This window comes from Myotis myotis, unplaced genomic scaffold (assembly GCF_014108235.1).
Source record: "Myotis myotis isolate mMyoMyo1 unplaced genomic scaffold, mMyoMyo1.p scaffold_m19_p_10, whole genome shotgun sequence".
Taxonomy (NCBI): Eukaryota; Metazoa; Chordata; class Mammalia; order Chiroptera; family Vespertilionidae; genus Myotis; species Myotis myotis.
The window spans coordinates 74,495,239-74,517,992 of record NW_023416314.1 but is presented as its reverse complement, the minus strand read 5'-3'; the positions used below and the strand labels follow the sequence as shown (position 1 = coordinate 74,517,992).

At 39.9% G+C, this 22,754-nt stretch overlaps 1 protein-coding gene across 1 annotated transcript; it reads right to left on the bottom strand.

Moving 5' to 3' along the window:
- Positions 1 to 1,323: 1,323 nt before the first annotated feature.
- On the bottom strand, positions 1,324 to 22,715 carry LOC118665145 (APAF1 interacting protein). Its single transcript, XM_036326247.1, has 7 exons — positions 22,549 to 22,715; positions 14,072 to 14,172; positions 9,032 to 9,080; positions 7,657 to 7,774; positions 6,238 to 6,373; positions 2,250 to 2,417; positions 1,324 to 1,628 (listed from the first exon to the last, which is right to left on the bottom strand). The coding sequence occupies exons 1-7, from the start codon at positions 22,603 to 22,605 to the stop codon at positions 1,529 to 1,531; spliced, it is 729 nt and encodes a 242-aa protein (XP_036182140.1). The 5' UTR covers positions 22,606 to 22,715; the 3' UTR covers positions 1,324 to 1,528.
- Between the last annotated feature and the right edge of the window lie 39 nt (positions 22,716 to 22,754).

Genomic DNA, 22,754 nt, shown 5'->3' with positions numbered 1-22,754 from the left:
GGCTCTAAAATCATTTCAGAAACAACTGACACGAACTCTTGACTGAAATATGTTAATCCCTTATTCAGTCTGAGAGAGGAATGTCCTGCACTTAATGGAATAAAAGTGTTTGATCTAGATCTCTTACCAGTTTAATCCTCCATTCATAACATTTCCCCTTATTTAAAGAAGGGGACTGACCCAGAGAACAACAGTCAGAAGGGCATGGGGAGAATGCCCGCTGCCCCTTCCACAAACACACACTGAGCACCATGTGCCAGGCACCGAGAATAAGCCCTCCCAGGGCTGTGTCTGTATTCACCTTTGGACCTCAGCTCCCAGCAATCACAGTGTGGAGATCACTTTCTCCTGAATAAAAACCCAAGTAGCACATAGACTGCCACCTGCCATTCCCTCCTCCCCCACCTTTAAATCAGGTTTTTGTAAAATCTGCATTTTCAGGGAAGAAACATACAAAGGTGTTTAAATGAATATTCTTTCATCTATGCTATCCCATTCATGAGCTCCATTCTAGAAACAAGGAAAATGAGATTCTTCTCCGATGAAAAGACCCTCCACCAAGAACCCAGGAGACAGGAATTTACTGAGTGGCTTACGATGTGTCAGGATTTTCCTCAGTAATAGTGAACAAAACAGAGGTCTGTGAGAGGTTTTTGGCACTTGCATTCAGAAAAGGTTTGGAGGTGACAGGTTATTGGTTTATAGGGAAGAAAAGTCAACAGCATTGTTTTAGGCACTGGCAGGTTTAAAATTCCAATTAGGCATCCAAATGCTGAGAAGTAGGAGTTGGAGAGAAGTCTGGAATGTAGGGATATCTGGGCCGGGGCTGAAAGCTGCCAGGCATTAGCATATAGATAATACTTAAAGCTAGGACACTGCATAAGATTTCCTCCGGGGGTGGGGGGTGAGGGGGGGGGGGTGGGGGGGTGGGGGGGAGTGTAGATGAAGACGTGGCTAAGGGCAGAGAGCCCTGAGGCCCCCTAACATTTCGAAATCTGATAAAGGAGAAAAATTCAAGAACCACAAAGCATGTGTGAGGGAAGTAGAAAATCACAGTGTCATGGACGCCGAGAGAAAAATGTTTCAGGCGGGAGTGATCACTAGTCATGCTACTGTAAAGTCAAGTAAAATACAGAGAACTGACCACTAGTTTTGGCAAAAGCAATGTGCTCATCTCATAATTAAGTGGAAATTTCCCAATGAATTCTATTATTACCAGCAACTTTGAAGAATAAGAGGAATTCTTTGGGAGTGTATATAAAAAGGGGAATTAATTTAAAGGGAAATATTTTGCTGTTATGGATTTAAAAATAAACAGAGGCATTCATTATAAAATTTTTATTCTACTGCATTGTCATTTAAAATGACAAGAATTTAAGCAAATACCATCCAGTGTCAGAAGATATTCAGGGTGGTCATCTGCAGTAGTTAGTGGCAAATTAATGACAGCAGGTTCAATTTTTTAAAAGTCAGGTTTCATTTAAGTAACAGTTAAGATAAGGTCTCTGTATATAAACGTCCATTTGGCTTATACAATCCCATTTTCTCCAACTGGAAGCTGTGTAGGATCCAGTCCGACTTTCTTCATTGATACGGCGATATCAAACAAATAGTCATAACACTCACACCTATGAAGGAAAAGGCAAAAAGGACTTAAGGTCGATAGAGAAACAGAGTTATTCAAACCCAATCATCACACTTCTCCTCTCCATAAGTTAACCCTGTTCCTAGCTGGGTTAGAAATTTCTCTCAGTTTCAAAAAGCTACATTTTTCTTATTTTGCCCCCACCATTGTTAAAACATGGAAAGGGTCAATCTTGAACCATGCAACCATATTAAATAATTCTCAGGATATAAAAGGAAATTTTAAATATACCACTTATATAAATTTAAGTTTGTTACTATGTGCCACTTTTTGAAATAAATGTAGCAAACCATTATATAACTTGGATTTGTTCTGTTCTCCCTTCCAGCCTTAAACTCCAAGAACAAGATCTGACTCCTTTTTTGTATCAAAGTGCATAGTGCCTTTCCAAATAATAGTTCATCCAATAAATATTCCTTATTAAATGAATACACAATGCAAATCAAATATCTAGAAACGATAAAAAAATATTTAAATTTAAATCAATTTGACCAATAACACATAAAAAAAATCACACTTCATTTGAAATCTTAAGACATAGTTTGTTCTCTTTCACAGTTAGAGTGTGGTGACTTGAACCAAATGTTCTCTGATTTATGCTTACATGGTTTTAGCCTTCTCCCACGTTTCTCCCCAGACATAGACTCCATGACGTCTGACCAGTACCGCAGAGGAGTCTGGGTATTCATTCATTGCACGAGCCATTCGTTCTTTGAGGTCCTTCTCCTCAGGCGTATTCTCAATAATGGGTACCACCAACATATCATCGTATCTACAGGATGAAACAAGCCGTTTTTCCCTCCATTAAAACAAAAGCATTCACATGTAAAATTTACAGTTTTTTCAAGCAACCAGTTAGACGTCCTCTTTGTATCTGGAAAGCTACTCCAAGTTATGAACAAGATGCTGCATGTTAATTCTTTGTATCTTGCACAAACATCTGTATCAAAAGATGCTTTGGGAATTTAGCAGGCATTATTCCAATCCCAAGACTAAGTGGCAGAAATTTGTATAGGTTACCAAAACCTTACAAAAAAAATTATCAAGATCATACAAGTATTTCCGTGTAGCAGAGGCAATCAAAATATATTCAACAGGAAATGGGAAATGAGAGATTTCAGAATCAGAACTGAAGGAGGGATTAACAATTGAACTACTTATGAAATAGGAATTTTTCAAAGATACAAAACATTTTATTTAACTCTGTAGGACCCGAAGTGTCTCAGACCAATAAATACAGGTGTGGTCTGTGGCACTGGGTTAGCAAGAAACTTAAATAGTGCACTATTAAAGGTCTGATACCATTTCAGAACATTCTTAAGAACTTCATTTATTCCACCTTGTTTAATTAAGTACATACATGTAATGAAATTAGAATGTGTGTTTCTTTCTATTCATGTAATAACATTTAAGCAAATAACTTAATTACTGTAAAGTTTAAGCCTATCCCTGAGGTCATTTATAACCAGTCGAAACTCAGACATGTTTCCTTTTTACATGAATTTCTCTTGCCTTGGTAATAGAACATCTGCTTTTTCACTCCCTCCGTAATGGCTAAACTTAATCAAAAAGCTCTGCTACAGCATTAACAGAAATTGCTACGTTAGGGCAGGCACAGGCTAAGTAGCTGTCGTGTGTAACTTGGCCAACCATTATTATTAACAGTATGGAGTTGCTCGTTACTTCATTTAAGTAAAGTAGACGTAGTTATAAAATATCCTTCAATATGGAAAGAATGAATCCCTAGTTCCAAATCTTTCCTAATATTAGCCAGGAAAACCACAAGCTTACATTTTCCTCTAGCATATACTGAATAGTCAGACATATTTTCAGGGGCAAAATTATTTCACAGCAAAAGAAGACCTGAAAGCTAATTCAAACCAGGCCACCCACTTTAAAGCTGGAACACAAATCCTTACCAGTTAAATGAGGGACAGAGCAAGGTTAGTCCATGATCACCCAACTGTGTTCTTTCCATTCTACCATATACATGCATTTGCTTCCAAAAGGAAAGGCAAGCAATTTAAACTAGAGGCCCGGTGCACGAAATTCCTGCACTGGGGGGGAGGGGGGGAGGGAGTGGTGGGAGAGGGGGGGAGGTGAGGGGCCTGTGCCCTCTCACAGTCCAGGAACCCTCAGGGGATGTCCGACTGGCAGTTTAGGCCTGCTCCCCAGTCGGACATCCTTAGTGCTGCCGTGGAAGCGGGAGAAGCTCCCACCACTGCCACCGCACTTGCCAGCTGTGAGCCCAGCTTCTGGCTGAGCAGCGCTCCCCCTGTGGGAGCGCACTGGCCACCAGGGAGAAGCTCCTGCGTTGAGCGGGATCAGGCCGAAAATGGCTCTCCAACATCCCCCAAGGGGTTCCGGATTACGAGAGGGTGCAGGCCAGGCCAAGGGACCCCACCGGTGCATGATTGGGGCCAGGGACGGATGCAGGAGGTTGGCCAGCTGGGGAGGAACCGCGGGAGGGCTCCAGGGCATGTCCGGCCCACCTAGCTTAGTCCCGATCAGCCAAACCCCAACAGCAAGCTAACTTACCAGTTGGAGTGTCTGCCCCCTGGTGGTCAGTGCATGTCATAGCGAGCAGTTGAGCAGCCTTAGTATATATCATTAGCATATTACGCTTTAATTGGTTGAATGGACAACTGGACGCTTAGCATATAAGGCTTTTATTATACAGAATATGGTAACCTCCCCTGATAAGAGCTGGATATGTGAAATTTTTTTTTCTCAAGATGGACTTTTAAAAATAGAGTAGAGAATATCAGAATCCTCCTTTCTTTCTTCATCCATGTTCCTTTGCTCCTTCTTTGGAAAACTGGACTCTCAGGATTCTCCCCAAACTCTGATAAACTATCACTCCCCCTTGAGCTGCAATAATGACTATGTTACTGATTTCCCAGCCAGGCTCACATAAAAATCACAAAGGACGTCTCAAAAACAATTGTATTCTTTAAATTCTGAAACATTCACAAGAACATACTAAATGTGTATGTTACAATACATAAGACATGGCATCTTTTAAAAAAACTCATGTCTTTTTTCTCTCACAGAATTCAAAAGCTCTCTCTTGTGTTCTGTTCCTCTACCCACCCTTTCATGTTCTTTTATTTTTATTCCTTCACCAAAGCAACCAAATACTGATGAAATTGATATCACACATAATGCCTTTCCTTCAAGACTCAGATATGGAAAAGGCAGCTATACTTTCTTTAGTATGTATACTTTCATAATATAAATATTTAACTTTTGTAAATAGGTATTTCATGGTGCTGAGGAATGCTCTAGGCACACAATAAATATTAACTACAATCAAATAAAATTAATTTCTCAGCACACTAGTTTAAACATGTACTTTCTATTACATGCAGCAACAATAAGATATTGCTGTAAGGACATTTTATAAAAACTGGCACCCCTTTTCCCTAAACAAGGCCCTTTAGGAAATGAAGACTCAGGAGTAAGGATGCCGATACATTCAAATAAAATTCTGAGCTTGTACCCAAGCCCCAAGAACATGTTTCCTCATGTCACTATATTCTAGATGTATGAATAACTACTACATTTTTGTGGGCTAGTGAATTTATATGATTTTATCTAGGCCTTTGTTCTATACTATCTATGCCACTTTCCAGACTGAAAAATTATAAAAATATGGAGATCTACTTAATGGAAATAATTATAAAACTTTTATAAATATGAACATACTAGATGCTCAGTGCACAAAATTCCTGCACTCGGGGGGGGGGGTTCCCCTCAGCCCAGCCTGCACCCCTGAGTGCAGGAATTTTGTGCACTGAGCATCTAGTATGTTCATATTTATAAAAGTTTTATAATTATTTCCATTAAGTAGATCTCCAGATTGTGAGGGGGCACAGGCCAATCCAAGGACCCCACCAGTACACAATTGGGGCCGGGGAAGGACATGGGATGTTGGCCAGCCGAGGACGGACCGTGGGAGGGTTCCAGGGCATGTCTGGCCTGTTTCACTCAGTCCCGATCAGCCGAACCCCAGCAGTAAGCTAACCTACTGGTCGGAGCGTCTGCCCCCTGGAGGTCAGTGCATGTCATAGCAAGCAGTTGAGCGGTCTTAGCATATCATTAGCATATTACACTTTGATTTGTTGAATAGCCAACTGGATGACTGGACACTTAGCATATTAGACTTTTATTATATAGGATTCTAGAAATACAAAATCAAATAAAAATGAAGTGAAAACTTTTGCAGGGGCTGACACTTCCTGCAGACATAGTGAAGGTGGGGATACCTTGCTCTCTGGGTGCTTCAGTGTAGGGACATAATCTTTCCATCTCTACAGAAGTCTCAGCCAAGGTCTTGTCATTTCGCTCTGACAATCATTTCATTATTCATGTTGCTAATCATTTACCAAGGCTGCAGTGAAAGGGGTTGGGGGAGGCATCTGATCTGTGTCACTAAGAAGAGATCTGGAAGTATAATATCAAGTGGGGTATTACCGAACACAGATTCCACAACATCTCATTAAATGCATTAAAAAATCAGTAGCCTGTTTATAAAAAAAAAAGGAAAAATGCTTTTCAAATTTTTTCAGGAAAAGTAGAGAAGAAAATACCTATAACACCCTCCCGAGGTACACTTCCTTATTCCTTTTATCATCTCTTGATGTGTAATTTTAAACTCCTGTCCTGGAAAGAGAAGGGTGGCCATGACCGCGGCTTTAGAGTGGGTGTGAATCACTGCGCCTGCTCCTGGGGAGGAAAGAAAAGTCACATGTGAGGTGAAAGCTTAATTATACCTTAAAATTAAGAAAAAATACACACATGCACACACACACACGCACGTACAAACGCACATTTATATATGCACTTGTTGTTCTAGGTATGGAATAAGGTGGCAGCAGGTAGTAAGGTAGGAGGGAGGGAGGAAAATAGAAATACTAATAGAGGAGTCAGAAAGCAAAAAAAAATTACACTTTCCCCAGCCTCAGAACAATTCATTATATTTTACATGTGCCCATGAACTATCTCTTAGATGCTCTGAAGTGCAGCTATAATGATCATGGAGATCGCAATACTACTATCACCTACTTAGGACTTCCTATGTGCCAGGTACCTACTTAGGGATCCCCTTTTTATGTTATCTCTTCGCATCATCACAATTACCACAGAGGTCACCATTTAATGGTCAGTGGAAACTCGGAGAAGTTAAAAAACGTGCCCATGGTTCATGGACAGTAGGAAAAACACTTGAATTTGAACCCAGGACCACCTGACCCCTGATCACCAAGTTAGGCCTCATAGCACAGGACGTACCTTGGTAGCATAAGGGTTGACTTTAAGGCGTAGATGTAATGAAATTAGGTACAAAGGACTTGTATCTTATAAAAGTCAGTAAGTTTATTTAGCTTTTATGCTAGGAAAGCTTCACGCTGTGAGAAGCTACTCCTTCAGCTCTATCCTCTCAGTCAGAGCTGACAGTGTTCAGGAACAGAGAGCAAGGTGGCTTACTCAATGCTGATTTCATTAAAGCAAAGTTCTATGACTTGACTGCTGTGGCTGAGCCAGTACTTCAGTCATAATTTCCTATTTTCACAATGTCCTCTACGTTCAACCTTTATAGGCTGTTTTCTATCACAGCTTTGGGGAATTAAAATAAGACTCCTATTTTTATCACACAGTACATTTTTCAAAAGGAGATTTACTTCTACTACAAGTTCCTGGAGGTATAACTCCAAACTGAGAGTGGGAACCTGATTGCAAACATAATCTTTAGTCAACTTGACAATCTACTAGAGTCCCACAGATCTGGGTTGGAATTCTGGACCCAAAATGCTCACTAGCTGTCTTCTCATCAGTAAAATGGACTAATAATAGACCTTCCACATAGGCTGCTGCGAGGACTGAAGGGGTTAACACATGAAAGTTTGGGTATGTAGTAGATACCCAAGAAATGTTAACTGCAGCAATAATTGGCATTATTTAGGGGAGCCTACTCTGGAAATATTCTTTATATCAAATACATTTCTGCCTACCTCTCATAGTGTAAGCATTCATAAAAAGAGGAGTACACTGGCTTTTTCTTAGATTCTTATATGATGGAGGTCCGCTTATGTCACGTTCATTGATGTCACAAACAAACATGTCTTCAGGCTATTTACAGAGAGCAAAAAAGAAAAAATGTTTACACAATATCATCAGAAATGTCCCCTTTCTTATGTATACAGGGGCGGGGGAAAGTAGATTTATAGTTGTGAATATGAAAAAGAGTTTATTCTTGTATTATTATTTATTAATTATTGTACTATCTTTGTATTATAAATGTAAACCTACTTTTGCTCATTCCTGTATATAGTATACACTCACATGCAGAGTGATATAATTACACATATTCAACTCATAATTTTAAATATTCATATAATTGTAATTTCTCTCAAAAATTTTACCCATTTTAAGAATAAAAAATATTTTACAGTAATGAAAATATTCTAAAGAAAGCTAAAAAGAAAAAAATCTCCCTTGAAAATCCGAAGAAGAAACTGATATGGAATATTTAACATGTATGCAATGATGTTGCTGTCATTTCATCAATTTAGGTGCTCAATTTAGCCCTGTAATTTCACAACTATATTTCAGAGAGACTATATAAAGAAACCATTATCCTAAGATGGGTGTTATAATTTCATAATATAAAAAAAAGAATACTACAGAGTAAAATTTTCTTATTCCAAGATGCTTAATAGGCACTCTCAGATGTTAATCTCAATAAGGTATATTATTCTGAAAGTTGTAAGGAATTATGTAGGGCCACAGACATTTCCTAGTAATGTGTGCATATTTCTGACTTGTCACTTTCATTTTCCAGGTGTATTACAAACTACAAACTACAGGGTTTGTTACAAATGTTTTATTAATGAAGCATTATGCCACAGACAGATGTTAAGTATTATGTGGTTGTTTTAAATAGATTTTAGGTATTATTCTAGCATTAATACTTTTGAAATAAGTTTTACGACTTTAAATTGGAATAGCTTTGCCATCATTAAATAGAAATCAGCTTCATACATTTGAGACCATCAACCTGATTATCCTACTAGCCTGATAAAGATGGTGTTATAATGCTACAAAGTTAGAATACCTTTTTATTATATGACTTAAGATTGTGCTATTCACTTTTGCCCTCTAGAGGTTGAATGAGGATTCAAACCATACTGATTGCATGGAGGACACTTGGGACCTTAAAAAAAATTAATGGCTACTCAACAAATGTTTGTTGATTAGTTATTTAAATTATCATCATATTACCATCTTTCAAAACTAACATTTCTTTTATAACTAATTCCATTTCACAAAACAATAGTTAGTAGAGAAGAAAAGACGTCTGGGTTTAAAAAGAACCCTTTGCCATACCTGAATCCGTTCCTTTTGCACTCCTGAAGGAGCAATGTAGATTTCATTGCTGGTAACACAAAATATAGAAATTGGTATTTAATTAACTCTATTGCTCTGCTTTTGCACAAAGAAAAACGTATCCTTGCAGTCCAATCATTAATGTTCTGCGTAAATGAAGTCATACAAGTAGCAGCTTGATTTAATTAATGGTATAGGCCATATAGAAAGAATACAAATACTTTAATGCTTTTGTAATGCTGGTGACAGCGTAAAATGTTGATAGTTGCGTTAGTCTTCTATATTTTTTATGTGTATTTCTTTCCATGGGGCAAAATCATTGGTAATCAGGCTTTCATCTGGGTTGGAGAAATACAATCTGAAAACACAAGTCTTAATTTGAATCTTGAAGCATGAATGAGCAGAGTTTATCCTAGCATACGTGGAATGCAGTTATTCTGAAGTCCAATCAGGGGAAACATGCTCACTAGGAGCAGCTGTCCCTCTGGCACGCTCTCATTAGAAAACATGAAGCTCAGAGACCTCTGCTGGGCAGTTCGTTAAATTACAGTTTATTAAACTGCAGCATTAACAGGCTACTTTTGGGGTGGAACAGTATGCTTCCTGTTTGAAAAACACATCTACCTTAAGAAAATATTTGGAAATAAAAGCTAAAACAAGTGCAAAAGTTACAAGTGTAAAAGGCATGGCTACATCTGGAGATCGCTCTGTTATAGGATGTTGTGCTATACCCTATCCTTCACAAGGTGCTCTCAAATTTGATTTGGAAATTAATCTCAAAGTCTTCTCTAAATTCTCTCCCCCACTCAAGAAAGATCCTTTGGCTCATTTATCAGTTTCAGTGGCTTCCAGAGGGTATCAGAGTGGCCAGACATACAAGCGAAGGAAACACATGCATGTTCTAGCTCAGGGGTGGGCAAACTTTTTGACTCGAGGGCCACAATGGGTTCTTAAACTGGACCGGAGGGCCGGAACAAAAGCATGGGTGGAGTGTTTGCATGAACTAATATAAATTCAAAGTAAACATCATTACATAAAAGGGTACGGTCTTTTTTTTTTTAGTTTTATTCATTTCAAACGGCTCCTCTAGCTTCTGCCCCTGAAGCATGGACACTGAATAAATACTGTTTCATAGTGAAAATGAGGACGACAGCCTCTATTGAATCCAGCTGTCAAAGTTGGGGTCACTAGTAAACCTATAGACTTGGGACTGATGAAGATGTAAGGAAATGAAAGGTTTTTTAATGGCCCACTGGTAAATTAAGGTCTAGGAAATAAAGCCCTGGTTTGATCATGGCAGTGAAATCCAAAGCACATTCAAACATCTGTTTTCACCAAGTAGCTAGTGCTTTAGAGCTTCATTGCATAAGAGAACCATAGAGTGCCATTCCTCTAGAGCAGCGGTCGCCAACCTTTCGGACCTCGAGGACCACTGGGACCAGTGGTTGGCGGTTGGCGACCGCTGTTCCAAAGGTTTCCTTAAACCAGCGGTCGCCGATCTTCCGGACCTCATGGACCACCAGTGGTCTGCGGACCACCGGTTGGCGACCACTGCTCTAGAGCAGGGGTGGGGAACATCCAGCCCGCGGGCCTTAGAGAGCCCGGGAAATCATTTGGTTTGGCCCTGCCAAGGCATGAGGGGTGAGTTAATTAAATGTTTGACCAAGTATAGTAGGCTAGTTTTTAAGTAGATAATTTTGTATGGCCTGCAAATGATGTCATAAATATCCAAATGGCCCTTGGCAGAAGAAAGGACCGCCCCTATCCCTGCTGTAGAACTAGTGGGAGTGGGCAGGGGGTGACAGAGTTAAATGGGGCCCTTTACAACTACCAGGGATCCAAATATTTTGTCCTGTGTCACATGGAAGAAACTCTAGAATCATGCGTGGTATGGAGTCCAATGACCCCCAGTGGGAAGTGGACTGGCAGGTCTTCTTATGTGGGAGAAACTTAGGCAGTCCTGGGAACAGAGCCAAGTAAAGTACAAAACAGTCTGCTGGTAAATAAAACCCATCCACAAAGTAGGAAAACCCAGGGTATTTATCCTGTTTATTCAAGTGATTTGGTACACCAAGCCTGTTTTCAGTACTGCCTTTGTAAAAAGGAAATTAGTTTAGACTTTGGTCAACATTGTTCATTAAAAGATTAGGTAAATAGATTTTAGAAAAAAATATTTTTACACCTACAAAGGAGATATCTGGATAAAAATGCAAAGATGACAGAGCTTTTATCTTAGGAGGGAAATATGCCAAAGACTAAAAGTGAAGTATTTACCTGGTGCTGTAAGCCACAAACAAAAAGCATTTTGAATTTCAAGGTATTAAGTTTTGGAATTTACTTCTCTAAACTCCCTGCTCTTTCTTAAGTGTAAAGCAGACAGACAAAACTCGAGAGTCCATAATACATCTATTTTTATTTATTGTCTAGTCATTTGAATCTTACTATGCCTTAATTATTTTGTCCATATATGGGTTTATCAACTTTAAGTCTAATAGCATGCAACAGGATTAGTATCTCTGACATATAATATTACAGCCGAGAAAACAGGAAATGCTAAATGTGAATGGTAGGACCCAACCTAAACACAATGGCTTCTGAGTATCTTAGGATTACCTTGCTCACTGTCATTTTCTTGGTCCTCCATTTCCTCCTTCTGATTTAATTCTTATATGTGTCTTAAGCTCTTTTACATACATCTTTTGGTATCACACATCAGTAGCATAATCTGGAATAGTATCAGCCAAACCTTGGAATCAGTAAATAATTTTATATTCCTAAAGAGCTTATTGTCAGTATTTTTGTAGAAACATAATCTATTGGGTGTGTATTTCATTCCTAAGCATCAGACAAAGAAAACCAAACTTTCCCTAATAACATGAGAATAATATTGCTGACAAAGTAGTTGATGTGGGCTTCTGAAGTCATTTAAGTATCAGGAAAAAATGGAATATTTTTAGTACAAATTACTTATTTTACTATGTAAGGCACAAATTTAATAAGATTCCAAATACAGGGCCAGAAAATTGTGGCTGTTTCCACTTACGAACCCCAGGAGGAGCTCCTCAGCCATTAAGAATCTAAGACAAATTTTCACGACGCAACTTTCCTACAAATAGACTGTAGTGCTATAAAAGCCACTGAATTTTTAAAAGATGTGAGTATTTTAGGGTGAGAACACAACTCAGTATATGGATTAGTAAAATTCTTCTAGGAAGAACATAGTCTTTTATGTCTATACTAGAGGCCCGGTGCACAGATTCGTGCACTGGTGGTGTCCCTCGGCCTGACCTGTGCCATCTCGCAATCTGGGACCCCTTGGGGGATGTCAGAGGCCCAGTGCACAGATTCAGTCCAATCCCCGCAGGCCAGGCCAAGGGACCCCACTGATGCACGAATCCGTGCACCAGGCCTCTAGTATGCATATAAGATCTTTGGTTAATCTCTTCCTGCCTTCCCCCTTCCCTCTTCCCTCTGAGATTCATCAGTCTGTTCCATGTTTCCATGCCTACGAGTTGAGTGTCTGCCCCCTGGTGGTCAGTGTGCGTCATAGCTACCAGTCGAATGGTCACTTAGGCTTTTTAATATATACAGGTATATATTTTTAAAACCCTCTTTAGATTTGCAGTGACCCTTTATCTGCATTCTATTTTTAACTTTTCTTTCTTTCTTTTTTCTAAAGAGCCAGTTAAAAATGGTTATTTTAGCTCAGTTTGGTAGAAAGCTCTATTTTGTTCTATGCCCATGAACAAATATTACCATGAACACAAACTACTTCTGCCTATACAAATAAAAAGTAGTTAACTAAGGGCAATGCTTAGAATAATACAGCTGAGAAACCAATGCTAGGACTCAACTCCTAACTGCATGAAATAAGAACAAATGTTGTTTTCATAGGACTTTGCTAGAATCAGGTCATCTCAAAAGTTTTGGCAAAAGAACCCAAAAGCCTGCCCAATGCTGACTTGACACATTGGTACTGGGTTGATGGTAAGGAAAGAGGCATAGATGAATGTTCGATGCGCCACACGGAATGTGACCTTCCCGGACCGAGTGCGTCCCCCACACAGAACTGTTGACTAAGACCCCTGCTGTTACTTCCCACACTTCAATTACTATTTCATGAGCTCCTCGGTAATTTGAATCAGATGAATTACAATGGCATCATCTCATCTTGCAGTGTGCCATAAAATCCCTTTTGTTCCAAATGTCTTGACTATATTTTACATCTCATTTCTTTCACACAACACAGTCTCCTAGTAATGCTATATATACTCAATATCATATAAATGTTGTAGTAATCCAATTTTGTTAAAGTAAGTGAATTATGGTAAAAAAATAAATCAAGTTACTCAGTTTAACAGTCAGCCTCCAGACAATAATATTCTTAACCATTTCAGGAGAAAAAACACTTGAGAGAATGAGATTCCTTAACCTCTCTTTTCATTGTCAGTAAGTTGCTTATTTCTTCATCCTCTTGGAGGAAAGACACTGAATAATCGAATGAAGTATTATAAAATATTCATTCCTCCTGTTTCTGGTTCAGAAGCTCTTGTTTTGTCCTGCGCCTCATGGACCATCAGGTGCTACCTCCATTAATAATGATACATGTGCTTGGAAAGGCATATTGCCTTTCTTTTGACTCAATAACATGTAATTTTCAGGATTTCGAGTTAGTAATCTGTATTTAAGTGGCTTTAAAATATGTATCTGGACCTTTAAGACACATCCTGTCTACCCTGGCAATTCCAGACATAGGAACATACCTGGCAGCATGGCATTTACGGTTGGTACTCCAAACACCGAGGACCAGATTATTCTGGTTAGAAACTGTGTTCCCAAATCCTTAGGTATTTATTATATTACAACCTGGGCATACTTGTTCCATTCTGTTACGCAAATATCTACTTCTCCAGGTGGAAATGAAATACCTTCAGTGTCACATAAAACTGCATCAGTTGTTCTTTGGACATATGTGCATTAGGCTCCCCATGGTCTACTTCTACGAGGAATTCCCAGAAATGAAACCAGCCGAAAACTTACCCATGCTTCAAGCTAATTCCTCCTCCAGTCCCAGTGACCCAGCCCAAATGGTAAAACTGTTTGCACAGCTCTGGGATCAGGTATCTTGGGTGTTCCTTGTCCTTAAAAAGAGGAACATGATTTTTCAAATAGACATTATTTTATCAAGTCACTATTGTAGCTGGTATCTCTATTAATAAGCCAATTTAAGGAAGTTTAAGAAAAATCTACCACAGAGAGGGAACTATCAGAGAGAAAACTATTATAAAACATGCTTTGTTTTTAGTTTTCAGAAAGTGGATCTATTATATTATTTGGAATTATTCAGAATAAGGCCTACAGTCCATTACTGAAACAGGCTGCAAGAACAAAGTGGGGAAATGTCCAGTATACAGTATATTACGAAGTGTCTATTGAGATGGCTGAAATTAAAAAAAATCTAGTGTTGAAAGGAACATGCTTGTCATCTAGCGAATTTCTTTACACAAAGCAATTCAGGAAGGCCCTATATATAGGATATACTATAACAGCTATATGTTCATATTCTGTGTGTTGGTTCAATTTTTTTATTGACTATATTATTTTCTCTTAGTATAAAAACAATATATACTCATTATGAAATATAAAGTCAAGAAAATAACATAGAAACCATTTACTCAGAAACAATCACATTTCTATGAAGATAGGTGTGCTCAGGAAAATATATATGTTCAATTGGGATGACTGAGCCTTATTTATTTATTTTTATTGAGGTATAACTGATATACAACACATTAGTTTCCAGTGTATAACATAATTACTTGATATTTCTATATACTGTGAAATAATCAGCACAATAAGTCTAGTTAAAATAAGAGCCTTATTTTTATATAAGTCTAATAATTGCTTTTTTAGGGAAAAGCACACCAATGTTTCCCCCTGTTTTTAAAAGTTAAAATTAATGAAACAAAAATAAAGAAATACAATGAATCCCATTTTTGGCAGCATGATATACAGCCTTAACTTTGAAAACAACTAAAATGCTGCATAAATTATTTTTTAAAATATTTCAAAATAAATTGTTGAGCTGTCAAAAAAGTAAGGTCTCATACTAGTAGAGGCCATAAAAGAAATGAGAATACCCTGGCTGGTGTGGCTCAGTTGGTTGGGCAATGTCCTGTGCACTGAGAGGTCACCATTTCGATTCCTGGTCAGGACCCATGCCCAGGTTGCAGGCTTGATCCCCAGTAGGGGCGATAGATGCAGGAGGAAGCCAATCAATGTTTCTTCTTTCTCTCTCAAATCAATAAAAAATATATTAAAAAAAAGAAAGAAATAACAGTAAGTCTACCTGAAAGGAAAGTGAGTTCCAAAGCCATTATTTCCCTGAAGGTATTTGCAAAACTCTGGTGACCTTGAGCTTCAATTTTGATAGCTAAGCAAACTGCTAGAAACGGATAAAACCTAGGGCATGCCCAAAATTCGGCATCTAACAGAAAATTGCTATATACACAAGAGACTCCAAGGGGTTATTCCCTCTATCTAAAATAGACCCACTGAGCAGCAAAGCACAGCTAGGAAGCTTGCCTACAAAATCTTGGTACTGGGTAAAAAGGATGAAAACATCTTTGAATCCAAATTATTGTTGAACAGACTGAATTTTCAGCTACTTAACTGGATTTCTGAAATCATAGTTTTTCACACTCACCTTTTAATATTAGATATACACATTTTATTTTAGGTAAGTATTATAAACTAGAGGCCTGGTGCACGAAAATTCATGCACTGGTTGCGGGGGGTGGGGGGCCCCTCAGCTCGGCCTGTGCCCTCTCACAAGTCCAGGAGCCCTCAGGGGACATACTTAGCACTGCCACTGAGGCTGGAGAGGCTCCTGCCACCGCTGCTCTGCTTGCCAGCCATGCGCCTGGCTTCTGGCTGAGTGGCGCTCCCCCTGTGGAGTGCACTGACCACCAAGGGGCAGCCCATGTGTTAAGTGTCTGCCCCCTGGTGGTCAGTGCGTGTCATAGCAATCAGTCGGTCTGACGTTTGGTTGATTTGCATATTAGCCTTTTATTATATAGGATGATAATTTGATGGAATAGATTCAAAATATAAAATTAAGAACATGGGAATACTGACATTCTTTTAAGTTCTGATCCAACATATGTCTTAGGAGTAAATGGACATACATTCAAATCCACCTTACATAATTTTATGCTTACATGACTTTGAGTTTCAGTTTACTGATCCATAAAACGAGAACATTGTGAGAGTTAAAATGAGATCAAATGAATATAAAGCACCCAGCACAATATGTGACAGTCAATGTTAGTTTCCTTCCCATTTTAATGAGTTAAAAATTCTTGAATTAAAATGAATAGTCAAGCGATGGTGGTTTTTTTTACATCTGTCCTTACTAAATCTAGCCAAGTTATCCATACCCTGTATAATTTGCTATTTCCTTTTTTAGAGATACAAATGTTATTTTAATTATATAGTAAAGTACAGCTAATGAGAAGACTCCTGTAGTTTTCCAATCCTTAGAACCACCCATTTTCACAGCAAGTTACAAACATTATAGAAAATGGTCTGTTATTAAGGGTCTCCCTTTGCCCTTTTGTCTTTTCCAGTACTGAGGTATTATAGCAATTAGCCAGCTTCGTTCTACAGGAATAACAATGAGAAGCCAGCTGTTGTTAATGAAATTTCATTTAATCGTTCAAACCCACAAAATTACAATTTCAAGAAGAATAAGCACTTAGCAGGGGGAACCAACAGAGACATATTTGGTAAAAATGCAATCATTTAAGTTGTCCAAAGTAAAAATCACAATATATATTTTTAACAAGAATTGACAGAAAGGAAAGATTTAGTATTTAGTTTTCCTCTGAATGTCAATGACATAACTTGTCTATTATTGTTACATCTGGTTTTCAAGTAGAATAAGAATTTAGAAGGACATATCTTAAGATGGATTACAATCAACTGCTTATAGTAGAGGTCCTACTCTAAGCGAGGGAGGAACATTTACCAGTATACAGTGTTTTGTATATATTAAAGACATTAAAGTCTAAGGTTTCTGAATCAGTATTTTCTTTTTCCAATTTTTCAATCTAGCTTTTTAAGGAAATCAGCCTCAATTGTCACTGAGATACCTGACAGCCAACCATGGCTCTAATCCCTTCCTCTACTTTTTGTTTCAATCTCAGCATAGTAGAGGCTTGTATTGCTCAGACAGGTTTTCTTGGGGACTCTAATACAAATGTAAAATAAACCTGTGTTAAGGATATTATTTAACTCATCAATTAATGAGGGAACCAGAAAGATGTCACAACTGCTATCACAATTCAACTTTCATCTCTATGAACAATAATCATCTGCACTGCTGTCAGTAATCTACAATTCAGAGTTGTAAAATAGCTCAAAGATGGCCCCAAGTCAGCTAGCGATCTCTTTTGCTCATTTCAGTCTTTCACAATTTTTCCTGACACTGGCCTCAGGAAGGGACTGGATGCAGATAGAGCAAAACTGTCAGCATTGTTTGTCTCTGGTTTTTGCTGCTTTCTGCACATTTGTTTCATTGTCCTCTATGTGCATATTGGTTTTCTTTGCAACATCACCTTCACTCAAAGCCCGTTGCCACACTTAAAAACTCTTCTTCACATTAGACAAGCCCTAACTAGAAATCAGAAGACCCTAAGGCAAGTCAGTGACCCTTTCTGTGTATCAGTTTTTTTATATTAATAATTTGGACCAGTGATTCTCAGACTAGTGAGGTTCAAGATCAGTAGTTGTATTTTTAAATTTTAGGGACTGAGATAAGGTTGCCAAGTGATAGCATTAATTATACTTAACAATTACTATCACCTTCTTTCAAAAATAAAGTACATTTTTTAAAATGTATTTTTATTGATTTCAGGGAGGAAGGGAGAGGGAGAGAGAGATAGAAACGTCAATGATGAGAGAGAATCACTGATTGGCTGCCTCCTGCACGTCCCCTACTAGGGATCGGGCCCGCAACCCGGCATGTGCCCTTGACCAGAGTCAAACCTGGGACCCTCCAGTCCACAGGCAGACGCTCTATCCACTGAGCCAAACCAGCTGGGGTAATAAAGTACATTTTTAACATAAGAAAAGTAGAAAGGATAATCTCAGAATGAAAGCCAATCCTTGAAATGAAATGCAATTAATTTTGTGAACTTCACTCTTTCAATGTCCTTATTTTGGAGCAGTTGAGTAAAAATTCTTTCAGAGACTGATATCTGGGGAGGATTAAGATGATCTTTTCCTATTTGGTCTCCTTGCCTACGATTTCTCCTTCTCCAGCTTACCCTTCACTCTACTATTAGTACTAAAATAATAAACTATTTTGATCATTGAACTCCGCTCCTTACATCATCAAATGGCAAAACACTACCTTTTTAGTCTAAGTCCTTCTGCTTTCTTGCCCTAATTTAACTTTTCAAATATTTCCACTTTTTTTCCATAAATCTCCCAGTCTTATTCAACCTAGCTGTGGATGTCAACCATCAGGAAGGCTCTTAAAGACCCCCTGGTGTTCACACCATGGTATATAGTTCCTCTCCTACACTGTACCAGGGTTGGTCTGTATGCCCAACAGACTACTGCCGAATGGTACTATATCACTTGGGATTAGGCTATAAGACTATAGCTTCCATCTTGGTTGTCCTCTCTCCTTCAGTTCACTTGGTGCTCGAGATACTCAGACAGACTATGCAAAGGCCACGTGGTGAAGAACTGAGACCTGTGGTCAAAAATCAGTGAGGAACAGAGGCCTGCCAACAACTACATGAGGGGCTTGGACACTCACTCTAGCTGAAGTCAAGTCTTGAGATCAACTGTAGCTCCAGCCGACAGCCTGGCTCTCAACTCATGACAGACCCTGAGCCAGAACCTCAAACTAAACTCTCCTGGATTCCTAAGCCTCAGAAATTGGGACACCCAATGTTTGTGTTTTAAGCTTAAGTTCTGGGATACTTGTTATGCAGCAATAGGTAACTAAGACATTTTCTTGCCAGCCAAGAATACTTTGTCTTTGCACTGTTATTGCTTATGCTGGATCCCTAATAATCCCAGCTCTAACTGCCAGATTCCTGCTTGTCAGCCTTTACACCAGGCCCCCTACCCACTTCACCTATATTCCTTCTCTCATGGTAGCAAGGATCACTCCTTCCTTGGACTCTGTGACACAGCATTTGCTCTATGTACCTTTCTTTTGGTATTAATTATGGAGCCCTCTCATTCATTCATTCATTCATTCATCCAGCAACTTTTACGGAAGGCCCCAAAGAAATGAATACGAGGAAAATAAAATTCTTACCCTTGAGGAACTCACAATCTGGTAAAGAAGTTAACAGTTATGAAGTGACAAAGCAACATACAATACAAGCTGGTCCTGGGCATTGCGGGAGCAGAAAGCTCTGGGTGGGAGGGAGCAGTAGTTAGGAAAAGCTTCATACAGGAGGGGATGGGTGTGCTAAGTCTTAATGGACTGGGAATAAGCTGGGTAGGTAGAGAGAAAGGGCATTTCAGTCAGAGAGAACTCCAGTAGTTGGAACTGGTTCTAAATTAGGTTCTATGGAATGGAGGGGAGAGGGAGGCAGATGCACAGGAGTTTGGACTTTATGTTATAGGTACGTGAAAACCACTGAGCAGTTTTAGATAGAGGCCCTGACCAGATCTTGGGTTGGCAACATTTCTACAGTGGCAGTGAAGCATAGTAACCTCCATCTTGTATAAAAACTGCTGTTTGAAATTCTCTGCTATTGTTAGATAGTCCCTTGTTCTGTAAACTCTGTCATTTTCAGACAGTCTCTTATTCTATGAAATAACTGTTTTAGTTTGAATAACAGAAAAAGATAAAAACTTAACTGTCTGACCTTGCAAGCTAGCCATCTAATGTAATGGACTAATACTGATAATAATTCCCATATTCTTATGCCAAATGTTTGTTCTTTATGCATCCAAGATTACCAACTGCCTGTAACAATAACTCACACAGAGCTCTTTGTAAAATCTGCAAAGAAGCTCAAAAGATATAAATGCAGGAAACTTCCTGTGTGACTTCGCTCAGAGATTTGGAAGAAACACCTCCCTCCTAATCAGTTGGCTCATTAAGGCGTCTGTGTCTCACTCGCTGATTTACGATACAACATCAGTGGAAAGAAGAGGATGAAGGTGGTGACCAAGGAAGCAAGAGACCAGACCAGTAAGGAAGCCGTGGAAAGAGTTTGTAAAGGAAATTGCAAGGAAGTGATGGTGGAGATGGACTTGGAAGGTATTTTAGAAGTTAAAAAGAAAGGATTAACTTTGGGTGAGAACACTGAAGAAAACTCAGGGTCATTTGTGAAACAGGCTTGGGGCAGAGGATGAGGATAGATGGTGAGGTTTGGGGGTAGCCACTTAGGGGGACGTGAGAGGAAGCTCCCCAGAGGCCCGCCTGAGGTGCTCAGAGGCTAGCAGTAGGACATCAGAATACCTGGAGAGAAACGTCAGGGGTTCAGAACAGGCCTCCCCAAGATGTGCCACGTTGGCACCAGAATAATTTTGAGCGGAAGCCAATCGAGACCCTGCAGACTCAAGAGAAACATTTATTTCTCCCTTAGAGAATTTAAAGTTGGGGCCTTACCCATAAGCGTTATTACCAGAAATAACTTTTCATGACCTGTTTATAAGGCAGGGTAAGCTTCTAATTACAGTGGGGCCTTGACTTACGAGTGTCCCGGCTAACGAGTTTTTTGAGATACCAGCTGTCTCTTGGCTGATTTTTTGCATTGAGTTGACAGAGTAATTTGAGTTTATGAGCTCCTTAACGAGCTCAGTCTCGGAACGAATTAAACTCGTAAATCAAGGCCCCACTGTACTTAACATCTGCTCTTCTTATTCTAAGAATGACCTTCCTCTACACTCTGAAGCTCCATGGCATCTTACCTCAACTCAGAAAGTCATCTCTGCCTCATTTTACCTTTCTGTCTCTGAACCTCTCGTGTATGGTGGGGGAGGTGCTCTGGCTCTTATGTATATGGGGTTCCCTTATGTACTGCGTAATTTAATTTGGTTATTTTCTCTTATTAATCTGTCTCATGTTAATTTAATTATAGGACCAGCCAAAAGAACCTAGAAGGGTAGAGGAAAATCTCACCTCCCCAAGTATTTCACAAACTCTCTGGCTGGTTATTACTTTTTAATTGGGACCTTCAGCCTTAAGAAAGAATAATGGGGGAGAGAAAGGGGGGCTAATTTGATCTCTGCTTCATAAGCAAGGTTTCTCACAATGTATGGAAGTTGTTTATTTGCCTGGTATTCCTACACCTTAGGCCAGTGGTTGGTAAACTCATTAGTCAACAGAGCCTAATATCAATAGTACAATGATTGAAATTTCTTTTGAGAGCCAAATTTTTTAAACTTAAACTATATAGGTAGGTACACTGTTATTAACTTAATTAGGGTACTCCTAAGGCTTAGGAAGAGCCACCCTCAAGGGGCCAAAGAGCCGCATGTGGCTCGTGAGCCGCAGTTTGCCGACCACAGCCCTAGGCCATCTGTCTTAATCATCACTGCACCAATGAGCACATAGGTGCTTCATAAAACTGTTGCGTGTGTCTAAGTAAATGAAAAGCATACACAGGCCCAGGGTGGATTTTTCCTTTGACCTCATTTAGGGAAGAATCGTGTCTATGGCCATCCCATCATCACTCTAAACCAGTGGTTCTCAACCTTTCTAATGCCGAGACCTTTTAATACAGGTCCTCATGTTGTGCTGACCCCCTCAACCATAAAATTATTTTCGTTGCTACTTCATAACTGTAATTTTGCTACTGTTATGAATCGTAATGTAAATATCTGATATGCAGGATGTATTTTCATTGTTACAAATTAAACATAATTAAAGCATAGTGATTAATCACAAAAACAATATGTAATTATATGTTTTTTCCGATGGTCTTAGGCGACCCCTATGAAAGGGTCGTCCGACCCCCATAGGGGTCGCGATGCACAGGTTGAGAACCGCTGCGAGTCTAAACTGAGGCAGAAAAACTGCTCAGAGGGAAGGTGCTGGCTACTGAGGCACAGCTCCAGTCCAGGCGAAGGTTCCCCGTGTGCCTAGGCCCTAGGGCGTGCTTTGGGAACATCGGGCTGGTCGCCATGGCGCACAGGGACGCCAGAGAGCTCAGTCTTTGCTCCAGTTCACTTCAGGGCTGCAAGTTTCCTCGACTGGCCTGTCTTCCTGATGATAATGATAAGCTGCTTTGAAACACACACTGAAGGCTCTCCTCCGTTATTTTTCCTTTCCTTAACGTTTCAGGTGCCCAGCTCCCGCTGTGGGACACAGCCCAGCCACGGGCGCGGCGCGAGCCTGCAGGTCGCCCGGTAGAGCGTGGGCTGCAGCGCGCGGGGGTCGCGTGGGGATTGCGCCCCAGCCGCCCGGAAGCCTCCGCCGCGTCCCCCCCATCGCCTCGCCTCTTCGGAATAAAAGGCACTGGCGGCCCCGCCCCTACCTGCGCGCAGCTTCGCCGCCGGCAGCAGTCTCCCTCCTGAGCGGGACCGTCAGACATGGCCCAGACTAAGGGGACCAGGGACCTTCAACCAATATTCGCGCGCCCTTGCTCCCAGCGACCCGCCTGGACGACCGAGGCGAGATCTGAAATACAATCAGGCGGATCTGAGGACAGCACAGGGGCGGGGCGAACCAGGCGAGGGGCGG